The following is a 12,363-nucleotide window of genomic DNA, read 5'->3' as shown; positions in this document are numbered from 1 at the left end:
TCCCTAAAATTGCCCGGGTTGTACTTTGTGGAGATTGTGCAGAAGTGCGCCTCATGGGAGACCTCCGGCTTCGGGACTGAGTCACCTTTGTCACAGAGATGGGAAAAGGCGTCACTAACAATAGTGTCGTTCGAGAAATTACCTGAATTAGGGCCATCTTCTGGATTTAGGTAAGAAGGAGATTTTTAAAAACAGAATTAGAGGGGTAGTTCAGTGCTGTGGCCGCCTGCGTGGCAGGGACTCGAGACAGGCCCTGAATAAACGTGGGCGCAAAAGAAGCGTAGAAAAGAGCAGTTCCTTCCTCCTGACGAAGACATTGCAGGGGTCGCGCACAAGAGCAAGCTCAGGGACCCCGGGAGGCTCGGTTCCCTCTCAGGAACAAACCTGACAGGTCGACCCCTCTTCCTTAAGGATTGAGCGCACGGTGCCAAGCTGGAGCCTTGGGCACGTTTTCGTGACTCACTCCTTGCAAATGTAAATGCACCAGCGCGCGGGAGGTCCCGGCCAGCCCCTCTCGCCGGCGATCGAGCACCCACCTCCGAGCCCAGCCCTGCCGCCCCCGCGTCCCCAGCGCCCTGCTCGGGACGAGCCCCCAGCGGCGGCCCCGCATCCCCCCCCGGCGACCGCAAAAGACAAACCCCGCAGCGCCGGCAGACGCCGCGTTAAAACAAAAGAGGTTCCCCGGAGGGTGGGACCCGGACCTCACCCCCTCCTCGCCAAGTTGCGGCCGCCCGCCCCCTCGCCCCTACTCCCCGTGTGCGCATGAGCAGAGACGCCTCCCTCGGTTCCTCCCAACGCTAAACTTTCTAATTCCCTTCTTTGGGCTGCGGGGCCGCCGGCGCTGGGAGAGCGCTTGCACCGCCGGGTGAGCAGAACAAAGTGGCTGCGCGATTTTTCCCCTCCCCACCCTCCACCCCTGCTTCCGTGGGAGCGGCAGGAAATGGAAAGGCCCCTCTCCACTCTCTGAACATTTGCCTTTTTTTTTTCTTCCACCTCTCCAGAAAGAAAGACGGGGAAAAAAGAGCAGGCGGCTCGGCGGGCGTGTTCCACCTCCTGTGCCGTGTCCCCTCGGCGGCAGGGTCTGGACATGAGGCTGCTCCAGGTGTTCGCTTTCAGCGTCGTAGGTAATTCCGAGGAAACAGTGGGGGAAGGGGGTGGGCTTGGACCTGGGGGAAGGAGACCCCAAAGCCATTTGATCCAGCTTCGAGGATCGGGAGAGGGACTGGGGTGGAAATTATGCCCTGGGATTAAACGCCAGCGCCCTTGGTGGCCGCTGAAGACGGCGCGCGAGGATCGCTGTGGACCCGCATCCTGGGGCCTCCCGCGGCCGCCGCTCGGGGCTCTGCGCCTTCAGCCTGATCACGGTGGGTCTCTCCCCCGAGAGGGGTGGCAGGCAGGCTCCCTACAGTGGAGGCGCTCTCCGCGGAGGGCTCCCCTGGGGCCCATTTCCCAGGAGAGTGCCCGAGCTGAGCTCAGGCTAAGTCTTGGGAACAGATTGGGGCCATGTGGCTTTAATTAAGCATCGCCGTTTGCCCCCGGATGGCGCCAGAAACAGCTGGACCGGGTGCTTCCCCGGGATGACGAAGCGTTGAAGCCACTCCAAAGCCGCAGGGACTGCCCACTCGCCCCTTGCTCGGGAAATCGGTGTCCGCCGCGAGCCCTGCCACCTCGTCCCGCTTGGGGAGCGCCCACGACCTCCGAGCATGCACGCACACACACTGGCGCGCCCCCTACGCTCTCAAATTTCCACGCTTACACATTAGCACTCTCACACTGAACACGCATAGGCTGCCGCGTGCACGCGGGTTCACATAAACACGCGCGCACGCGTGCGGTGTGTGGCCGCCTGCCTCCCTGCGCCCAGGTTCAGGCACATGGAAGTGGCTTGTCTGCACATCTACCTTTTGTGGCCAGAGCTGCTTCCCCCGGGCAGATCAGGGTGGGGCGAGTGTCAGTGGCTTTACCGCGAGTGATGCTCTTGGGCTGCTGGACAAACCTGATGTCGTGTCTGTTTTTCCCCCCGAATCCTTCTCTCCACGTCCCGGCCTCTCCCTTGCCTGTCTCTGCATTGTGTTTCTTTTCCGTGCATTCTGCTTTCTCCTGAATCTACTCTGTCGCCGCCCCTGCTTGTTTCTTTTGCTCGGTCTCGCTCCCTACTTATGCTCTTCTACCCTGTCGCCTGCCCCATCTGCAGCCCTGTGCGGAGCCCAAGTGGGCGCTCAAGAACCAGAGTTCAGCTACGGCTGCGCCGAGGGCAGCTGCTACCCGGCCACGGGCGACCTTCTCATCGGCCGAGCACGGAGGCTCTCGGTGACCTCGACGTGCGGGCTGCACAAGCCCGAGCCGTATTGTATCGTTAGCCACCTCCAGGTGAGGGCGGAGAGCCGAGGCTGCGCGCGCCTCCTCCAGTCCAGACCTAAAGGGCAGGTCCCGGGGACTCAGCATCCTGCCAGCTATCCAGATAGGAAGCGCGGCCAGCCAGGGAGTCCCGGGAGTAGGCTAGCAGCTCACCCTTCTGCCCCATGCCGGTTTGCACAGTTGCATCCGCCAAATGTTTCCTGCCGCGGCGCCGCCGGCACAGTCAGTATGGAAAGGCAGGGCTGCAGGCAGACCTGGCCCCTGGCCCCTGGCCCGTGCTGCAACCCGGGGGCTACAGAAGTCCTGTGTTGGGTTGTGTGTCTTTAAATCTTTCCTCTTTGGAAACGTGTATAAAGGTGCTTTATCCCCCTTTTTTTGTACTGAGTAGTGATCTTGGGTGTTTCCTGAATCTTTTGCTTAGATAAAGGGTATTCCAGCGCTGACCGACGCCTTGCAAGGTCGCTCCAATCTCGGAACCTGTTTTTTTCTCCTCATTTGCTGCTGTTCCCATCTACCTCCATTAGATATCAGGATCAGATGCTTTCTTTTTGAAAATGCGTGGTTGCCATGGTACCCTGATAGAGGAGGACCAAAATGAAATTTCAGGGTGTTATCTGTTTCTAAAAGTAGAAGCAGATTTTAGATTTCACAAGTCACGTTTTTACAAAGTCAAAACTAATTTTAATAGAAGACACAAAGTATAAACTATCTAGAATCAGCATGTCTTTCCTTGGTTTTTGAAGAGGAGACTGACATCTCTGGCCTCTAAGGCAAGCTGAAGATGTTGGTCTTAGAGGTAGGGCAAGTTCCAAGCCCCTTGCTCTAGTTTTGGTCACTTCACCCATCTATGTACCTGCCCTTTAGGAGTAGGACAGAGTGTTGTGTGGTTTGCACAGCAGATGCCTTAAAATGGAGTCACTTTTACAAAGCAGAGAGAGACCATTCCTGAGACTTGATAAATTAAACCAAAGGAATGTGGTAAAGTGGATTTCGCTCATTTGCTTCCAGGTTTATACAGAGATGTCTAGACTGCTTCCTCCTGATTAGAAGGGAGGCTATAATTAAACGTTTTTTTTTTTAAGTTCTGGTAATTGTTCTCCAGTATTAGTTTCCTTGACTACAAGTTAATGAAGGCAGTTGATGTTACCTTTTTCTAATATTAGCATGTAAATTTTACCTAAAATACCGTGCTAACATTTACCTCAGAGGCCAGGACATGCTGTAAATGAATCACCAGATTCTGAAACCTGCTTTGACTAGAATGAAAATTGGACTATTTGCCTTAAAAGCAAGTGGAGCCAAACTCTAGTTTACATGATAGCCATGAAATTGTGGGGTGCTCTTCGCAGATGTCAGAGCCTAAAGAAAGGGGCTGGGTGTGCAATTTTCTTAGACGTTTAGTGGCGGTAAAAATTGAGTCAGGAGGCTTAAGTATTTTGTCCAGGGTCCCATTGCATCCCTGACTTCTTGTCTCTATGTTTTAGTTAGTACCTCATGCCAGTGTCTAAATCCTTTCAGGAGGAAGGTGATAGCTGATAGGTAACTAAATAAATATGAATGTAAAAATACAGTCAATTGATACTGTCCTTATAAGAAAATCACCCTTGTGGAAATGTTCTTTGTAAGATGTATGTGGGTCTCTACAGATTTCACTCTCAGCATCATTTTCAGACTTAAGAATAATCTGCATTTCAGAAAATATGCAGAGAGTGAAGCTCCATGTGGCAAAGGGAGCTATTAAGTTAGGCTGTTTATGACTCGCCATGGTGGAGGGCAAAAAGGGTTCTTTGAACTCCCCGGACCCAAATGCCAAAGTGGCTGTGGGCCACAATTTAGAGAGAAGGAAAATGAGAAAAGTTCAAAGCTGCTCTAAAACCTAAAGTATACCTTAATTCCAGTTCAGGTCCATTTGGGTGCTCTTTGAGTTGGTCCCAGTTTAGAATGTTCCCGACACAGCAGGACAGCCTGGTACCCCCTTCCCAGATATTCTGAGCGGTTCATAGGTGTTAGCCTGTATGCTACCACCACGGATTCACTGCTTGGGCAGAGTAGAAACTGAGAGATTTTATTCTGTAGTTCCCAAAGCTTCTTAAATACTTCTGCCTAATACTCGGTTTCTGCCTTCTGTAGGTTTTAGGAAGTCAGCCCAAATGAATTGTTCTTTTTTTCTTTTATTTTCAGTTTGCTTTACGTCAGCGAAAATTCTCTAATACCTCTTCTGCATTTTACTTTAAAAGTAAGCTTCTCTAGCTGTTTATTGAGCTTAAGGCTTAAGCCTCGAAATTTCGTTTTGATTAAATTAATAGCTTGTGGAAACAATGCTGCCTTTTGCTTTTGACCTTGAAGTTGCAAAAGAGGAGGAAATTTTCAGGAGTATTTCACACGCAGTAAGTTAAAAAGTAAAGGGCATGTGATACGTCATTTAAGTAATTTGGCACATTCGTTTTTCTTAACTCAGGTTTGATTTTTGTACGGTGAGCTTGATTTTTGTTTTGTTTTGTTTGTGTGTGTGGGAGAGATTGCTACCTAGACTCATGCAACTAACTTTGCTTTCAGGAGGACAAAAAATGCTTCATATGTGATTCACAAGATCCTTATCATGACACCCTCAATCCTGACAGTCATCTCATTGAAAATGTGGTCACTACATTTGCTCCAAACCGCCTGAAGATTTGGTGGCAATCTGAAAATGGTATGTGGCTGATGTGGGAACAAGTTCCATGGGGTGTGACCGGTCACCTGGAAGGGGTTTACCCGCTCCTGGGCGTCTGTAATTAGGATTGCTTTCTCTGTCCTATAATTATGGCCTTTGACAGATTTATTCCCTGGGGCACTAACTTCTCTGGGTCAAACCTGATCCTTCTGCCTGAAGCATGCGCTTCCTATAAGAAAGCAGTCTTTCATGCCAGACCAAGGAATTATTTCGTAGTCCCCATCCTGAGGGGCCCTTTGCGGGGGGCGGTGTATGTGCTGGGGGCAGTCTGGGGAGGGCATGGGAAGGCCCTTATTCGTCCACAAAACATAGCATCTTTCATTTTGATCAACCCCAAGGAAAGGGCAGAATCAGCCCCACCATTACCACCTTCCATCTAGAGAAAATTTAGTAATAGTACTATGAATGAGCAGTAGATGTAATTTTTCAAAGCATTTGTCTACATGGATATGACCCCAAGTCAGTTTCCCCGGTGACTTTCTTTGGGTTTTGGTTTAATAAATTCGTTAAATACGATGTCACTCTTGCTGTGGAACTAAGCCCTAATCAGTTTTGCGTTTGTTTCAAACTTGAATGCTGAAATTTGCAGAGTAAAGGTAGAATTATTGTCTTTATTAACGAACAATATACCATTAGATTTTTTTGAAAAAAAATTTTATGAGAAAGTTCTCTCAAAGAAGTGCACCGACACTACTAGATCTCTTGATTATATGCCCTACACCTGGGAAGCTTCTGGATGCTTCTAGTCGTTTGTCATTCTATAAAGAGGAACTCCCTTCATAGACTTCGTTGTCATTGATTATGAAATGACATATGCTCTCGAGAAGACTCTTGGTTCCTGGGGAGGGTTGATTACCCTTTGGCCTTGGGACTCCATTGGTTACCAACTTGATTGAGATAGACGGATTGTCAGAAAGCGTGTATCCATTAGCGCCTTGTTAATTCTTAGAGGAGTCTTGGTTGATAGTCGTGTGAAAGAGCCGTTTCTGTAGATCTGCCCTTGAGTCACAGAGGGCCTTCTGAAATAGCTGGAGCTTATTACAAACCAGCACTTCCTGACTGCCCGCGGTCTCCCAGTGAGACAGAAAGACGATTAGTAGGATGCCTCCACGTTAGTATCCAGTGGACACGCAGTAAAATAGTGCATCATGTGCTGCAGTTCTAGACGAGGGTGTTTCTTGGTTCCATCAGGAGTTAATCAGTTTCTGCAGCTTTGAGTTTGTGGGGCAAGAGAGGCCAAATGCCAGAAAGAAGGGATTTTCAGATAGCGGGGCTTGAGTTCTCTGTCACTCTGTCATAAGGGATTAGATGAGATTAGACTGATGGAACTTAGCCTTTAGAAAGTCAGACCGACTGTTACTATCTCCTGTGATCTCTCTGGTGTCTGATAGTTCACAATTAAAGACCTTCTCGATGAGTGTGATTTTTATCTATTTTCAGTGTGTTTTGTCCAAGTTGAGCTTGACATGGCGGCATTAAGTTATCAGTGCTCAGGCACAAAAGGGACTTGGAGCATGCATCACCTGGATCTCTTCCTAGGTCTGACAGAAAGCAAACGCACTGTAGAAGAATGATCTCGTTGCTTTTTTTTTTTCTCTGTGGATTTTTCTTCCCTTATTAAAAGCCCTGTCGTGCTTTATCAGGTTCTAAATCTAAAATGGAATGTGGTTTTAGGGCACACGTTGCAGCATCTGTTCTTATGCTACAGAAATGGTACTAGTTTTGTTCACACTTTACGTTATTTTATCTATTCATTTTGAACAAATATTGCAAGTTTTTAAAAGCCTGGGAGAGGAGAAGCATCTAGCTGCTTAGCTCACATTTCACTCAGAAAGAAATGTCCAGAGGAGGTTTATTATATGGTTCTTTTTAATAAGTTAGATAAAGTTAGTTAGTATGATTATAATGTTTTTCTTGAACATTCCAACTAACTCATATCCGTTCCAGTGACCACTTTCCCCCCACAATTGACTTGGCCGTTTTCCAGTGGGAGAGTTTATTTCAAAAGTCCTACTGATTTCCTGAAAATACACCGGCTAGTGACATGATTCATTCTGACACATTCATGTCTTTCTGCGTTTAACTTGTCTTGCTGTGGAAGATGGACCCCAAAAGCTCCAAGCACGGGAAATGTGGAATGGTCTCCTTTACCAAACAGGCAGGCTCCAGGGCCCAATGGATGGGGGAGGCGGTGCTTCCATGTTGGAATTCCAGTGGCCTCTTTAGCCTGTTAATGTGGGCCTGATCGCCCCTCAGGGCACGGTGCAAAGGCTGGTTTGTTTGTTCAGGCTTTCCCCTGAAAGAGAAGATGTTACTATTTGTTCTGGGCCAGTTTATTTATTTGACCAATTCTTTGTCTCTTTGGCATTGTTTTTCCATTGTGGAAATGCATCCAAAGGCTTCCCCATCAGGGATAGATTTTCCTAAATTGGAGTATAACTAATAGACGTGGTAGACTCTTATTTGTTTTCTTTGCTGCTGCAGAGAAAAAAAGGAACATTTGTATTTCTGCTGGAGGAGGATTGTGTCTCTGTGCTTCAGACTGCAAGCTGATCCCCTACTGTGCGCAGGAAGCGCCCCCCCTTCCTCCCTCCCCTTTGAGAGTCTCTTGGCTTAGAGGACGAGTAAGATGGTTCACTTTTTCCTAAGCAAAAGATGTCTTTCTTGAGAGCAGCTAGAGGCATTCTGCCAGATGTCTTGTTTCAATGAGCAGATTCAATATGTTGAACTCCAGAACGATTTGTGGAGAACTGAAGAATCATCCTGATCTGTGCCTTCTCACCTAAATCAAGACAGAGGTTTATTGTTCGTCTCTTATCTTCGGCTTCAGCGGAAGATAGACTGCAAAGAGGATTTCTATGAGGAGCAGGAAGATCATTTAAGAAAATAGTCCTAACTGTCCACAGATGTTCCTGTTTACCTTACTGTTTCCTTTTCTATTTTTTAAAAATCTTGTAGGCGTGGAAAATGTAACTATCCAACTGGATTTGGAAGCAGAATTCCATTTCACTCATCTCATAATGACTTTCAAGGTAAGGAATCCGTAACTTTGTCACAAAGGACACGTGAGAGCACGGTGTGGTTCCCCCTTCCAAAATGGATGTCTGTTGTGAGTTGGCCTAGATGGGAACTTAAACATCATTATTGCCGTAAATTGGGATAATTGAGCAGCTTTCTAAACATGGGCATGAATAACTACGTTTAAATACCCTGTCTTGATGGCAGTAAGTAGAGGGAGCCACTATTCTAGGGTAATTCAACTGTAAACTTTTAATTAGCTATCCTTTTATTTCCCCCCGGAGAGAGGCAGCTTTGACTCTCTCCCAAACCACAATAAAACATCTGGAGAGCGAACCCCTGATCCCTCGTGTTGATGTTTGAATGCTGAGTTGAGTAACTGAAAAGGAAATGTGTTCTCTTCAGATTTCAAGGTTTTGCAGAATTTGCGGGAGCAGTTTTGTAGTTCCTGAGGAAGTGTGTATGCCTTCTTAAATGTGCATTTTCTCATCCTTTTTCTTTTAGAGATGTAAAATGACTCCAGGACTAGGGAATGTCTCTGTACAAAGTCCCTTTGTTCCTTCTTAAGCAGCTGCCTGGAAATGACAGACTTCACACGGCTTAAAGTACATGTTGGTGCACATAAAACCCATAATTTACTTATTGCTTCTCAGATTAAAATCACTTGTGAATAGTTTTCAGCTGGAGTTGGGGGCCTTATCTGTACCCTCTCAGGTGAGGAAAAGGTGCCAGGGTAGGTTTACCTGTGGGCAGGTGGCCGTGAAAGTCTTACTTGTGTCGTCTCCCGAAGCCCGGGAGGCCAGGGAGCATGGTGGGCGTGGCAGTTGGAATGCGACCAGGAGGGATGTCAGGCCTGAGCTCTTCATGCCCTTGCCCCTGCCCAGGCACCTACTGTTACCGCTGGGGAGGAAGGTTCACACTGCGCCACCTGAGACCGAGAGGGACATGGGGAGGGCATTCACTGAACGACTCGTCGCTGACTCCTTGTCCCTTCATTGAGCGTGTACTCAGCCTGGCGGTTAGACTTGAAACTCGGCCTGGCGTGAGGACGTTGCCTTCGTGTGACGTGGTACCTAAAAATAGTCAAAATCATCTTTGTTAACGTTTATGGTGCTATCCTTTACTCTGGAAAGGGCATCCATTTGCATACATGGGTGGCTCTGAGTTCGTCTATATTCAGAAGTCCTTTGGGCACATATTCGGTACTGGAATACTCCTTCGAGTGAGGACAATGGGCCGAAGATGAAATTCTGCACAGAAGTGCACAAGGTCCAGCAGAGGAGGTGGGGACTGAGATGTGAGGAGTGGGTATGAGTTGTCAGACTGGAGTTTGTCAGCGGGAACTCATTCTTCTCGTGTGTGAGAGGCCACATCTGTGAGGTTGGACAGACTTGGGTGTGAATCCCCACTCTGCCCCTTACTGGCATGTGTGGCCAGAGCGTTGGCTTCCTTGTTGGTAAAATGGGAAGAATAATAGCATGTATGTTGTGGGGTTGTGTGGCATGGCCCTCTGCTCTCGGGATAGCAGTAATCTTGCTCCCATGGCAATGGTGGGAACATGGTCATTTTTTTACATATGCTAAGGCTTGGCAGGAGTAATTGCTCTACAGATATTTACTGAATGAATGAGTAAGTGGATAAAGGCATTCAACCATCTTCTGTTTGTAAGAAACTGCCCCAGGCCCTATGGGAGATTTAAAAGATAGCACAGTTACTGCTCTCCAGGAGCTTCTTCGATTCTTCTAGAGGAGAAAGACATACAAGCAACTTACATGACATGACAGCATGTGTTAACTGTTCAGCAGAAGTTCAGACAATGTGCGTTAGCGCGGAGGAGGGTGAGATTAATGTTAGCCTGGAGTAAAGAAAGCCTGGAATAAAGGAGAGGGCTGGGATGGCACTTGACCGGGCCGGGAAGAGTGAGCAGGGTTTGATGGGAGGAGGCAAAAGAAAAGCCCTTCTTGGCGGAGGACACTGATTGCAAATCTGCGGTGGTAGCACATTTCGGGCAGGGTTTGATTGGCATGTTCTCTGGAGATTTGCCCCCAGCTTGGGGTAGTGAGGGGAGGAAAAGGAAGTAAGATTACGGTGAGAAGGACCTTGACTCCTGTTTCGTTTTTTTCTAATTTTTTTTTTATTGAGTTCATAATAGTTTACATCATTGTGAAGTTTCACTTGTACGTTATTTCTTGTCTGCCCCCATATAAGTGCTCCCCTTCACCCCCTGTGCCCACCTCCTACCCCACTTCCCCTGGTAACCACTGAGCTGTTCTCTTTGTCCGTGTGTTTGTTTATCTTCCACATATGAGTGAAGTCATGTGGTGTTTGTCTTTCTCTGTCTGGCTTATTTCACTTAACATAATACCCTCCAGGTCCATCCATGTTGTTGCAAATGGGACGATTTTGTCTTTTTTCTGGCTGAGTAGTATTCCATTGTGTATATATACCACATCTTCTTTATCCAATCATCGGTCACTGGGCACTTGGGTTGCTTCCATGTCTTGGCTATTGTGAATAGTGCTGCAACGAACCTAGGGGTGCATATGTTACTTTGGATTTGTGATTTCAAATTGTTTGGGTAAATACCCAGTAGTGGGATAGCTGGGTCACATGGTAGTTCTATTTTTAGTTCTTTGAGGAATCTCCATACTGTTTTCCATAGTGGTTGTACCAGTTTGCATTCCCACCAGCAGGGTATGAGGGTTCCAAGAAGGACCTTGACTCCTTGCTGAGGAGCATGAAGTTTATAGGAAAAAGAGAGCCATTGACAAGGACATGAGACCTGTGGTTGAGGAAGGGAGCCCAGAGGAAATGCAGAGGAGGGTCAGCAAGAAGAGAGGGCACCGTGGGGGCCTCTTGTTGAGTCAGCATGGATGGAGGGCTGACTTCGGAGAGTGCGGGTGTTCATGCAAAGGCTGGTGTGATTCTCGAGTGGAAGGGAGCTCCTCCTGCAACCCAGGAGTCCTGGAAGGTTTACTGGGGAAGCCTTTTCCAATCACACACATCCCCTTGCTGCCATACCTTGTTACTCTTCTACTGCAGCCTTCGAGAATCATTGCTGAGAGGACGAGCCTGTTTTCTGAGGGAGACAGTTGGACCCTTTAGGATGAAAAGTTCAGCCGTGCGCTGGAGAAAGAGTAGAACCAGAATGGTGGAAGGGGAAGAGTAAGGAGAAGGATGAATGAAAGTTGACTTGTGCATCCAAGCTGAGTGACTAGGAGGGCGGCGATACTGTTAACAGCACAGGAAGAGGATGGGGGTGAGCCTGTGTGTTTATTCTTCCCCGTGTTTGCCATGGAGATGGCTGACTGCTAAGTGGGTTAGGTTTTCTTAGGCTAGCAAAACTCATTTAGCATATACACAGCATGTTTTTTTGTGTAGACAGATGTTCCCACACTCATAGCTCTTTTACGTGGTATAAATTCAGAGGCAACAGTGCAGCACTGTGAGGCTGGGAAGGTTGATGACTGAGCAAAGAGCATGGAAAGGCTTCCTTTAGGTTGGTAAAAGGTGTTGTTCCAGTTTCCAGCTGCGTCTTAACTCTACAGGAAATTGGATAACTCACCAATGGCCCTTGGGGACTCAGAATTTACCAGAAGGAAGAGAGAAGGAAGCACAGTCAGATCTGGCTGTAAGGCTTTTCCTGTCTGCTCCCTTGTGACACAGAGACATCAGCCTAGTGTCTCCCCAAGTGTTGCCACCCAGGAGACCAGTCTCCTGGGGAGTTTGCCCTGATTCAGTCAGTTATTGGGCTTTTTAGCCCTTGCTTTAAAACTCTTAGTCTAATACTCTCGAGTTTAATAAAGTGTCATTTTCTTGTATTTCGGAACAAGGAAAACAATAAAAACCTGAGCAACTGGTAAGTGAATAAGTCAAAGAATGTGTCAAAATGTGACCTTCCATCTTTTTACTCTTGTCTCCTTTATCAGTGAGAAAGACCATCAGGATTATTAAGGGAGGTACACAGAAGTCTGGGGAGTTACTCGTTTTCACCATTAGTTGTCACCCAAATTTCTATCAAGCCATGGTTTTAATTCAGAAGCGAGTTCAGAGTCCATTTGCTGGGTTGGCTTCTCTTGCTTGATCTTCCATTGTCATCTGACTTCCACTTCCTGAAAGGCACTGACCCTGTTCGGTGTTGAAGCATTTGCCTCTTTTTAGCACTCATTCTGTTATTTCCAGTTGACCCCATTCACCACACCCTCCTAAGTCTCCATCCTGCCTCAGTTTCCAGGATTCTTGTCTTTGTTTTTTTTTTGAGGAAGATTAGCCCT

The 12,363-nt window shown here is 47.7% G+C and overlaps 1 protein-coding gene across 2 annotated transcripts in view; it reads left to right on the top strand.

Moving 5' to 3' along the window:
- Window positions 1–12,363, top strand: part of LAMB1 (laminin subunit beta 1) — a 69,744-nt gene continuing 57,381 nt past the window's right edge. The window contains exons 1-5 of one of the 2 annotated variants that reach the window (XM_046669708.1): window positions 1–170; window positions 1,002–1,124; window positions 2,195–2,370; window positions 4,915–5,050; window positions 8,030–8,103. In XM_046669708.1, the coding sequence (XP_046525664.1) occupies window positions 1,088–1,124; window positions 2,195–2,370; window positions 4,915–5,050; window positions 8,030–8,103 (423 nt within the window). In that variant the 5' untranslated portion in view covers window positions 1–170; window positions 1,002–1,087. Of the gene's footprint in view, window positions 171–738; window positions 866–1,001; window positions 1,125–2,194; window positions 2,371–4,914; window positions 5,051–8,029; window positions 8,104–12,363 lie in introns of those variants that run through there. The other variant, XM_046669707.1, reaches the window with a different exon arrangement.

This window comes from Equus quagga, chromosome 8 (genome assembly GCF_021613505.1).
Source record: "Equus quagga isolate Etosha38 chromosome 8, UCLA_HA_Equagga_1.0, whole genome shotgun sequence".
In the NCBI taxonomy this organism is placed as follows: domain Eukaryota; kingdom Metazoa; phylum Chordata; class Mammalia; order Perissodactyla; family Equidae; genus Equus; species Equus quagga.
This window is presented reverse-complemented; position numbering and strand designations above follow the sequence as displayed.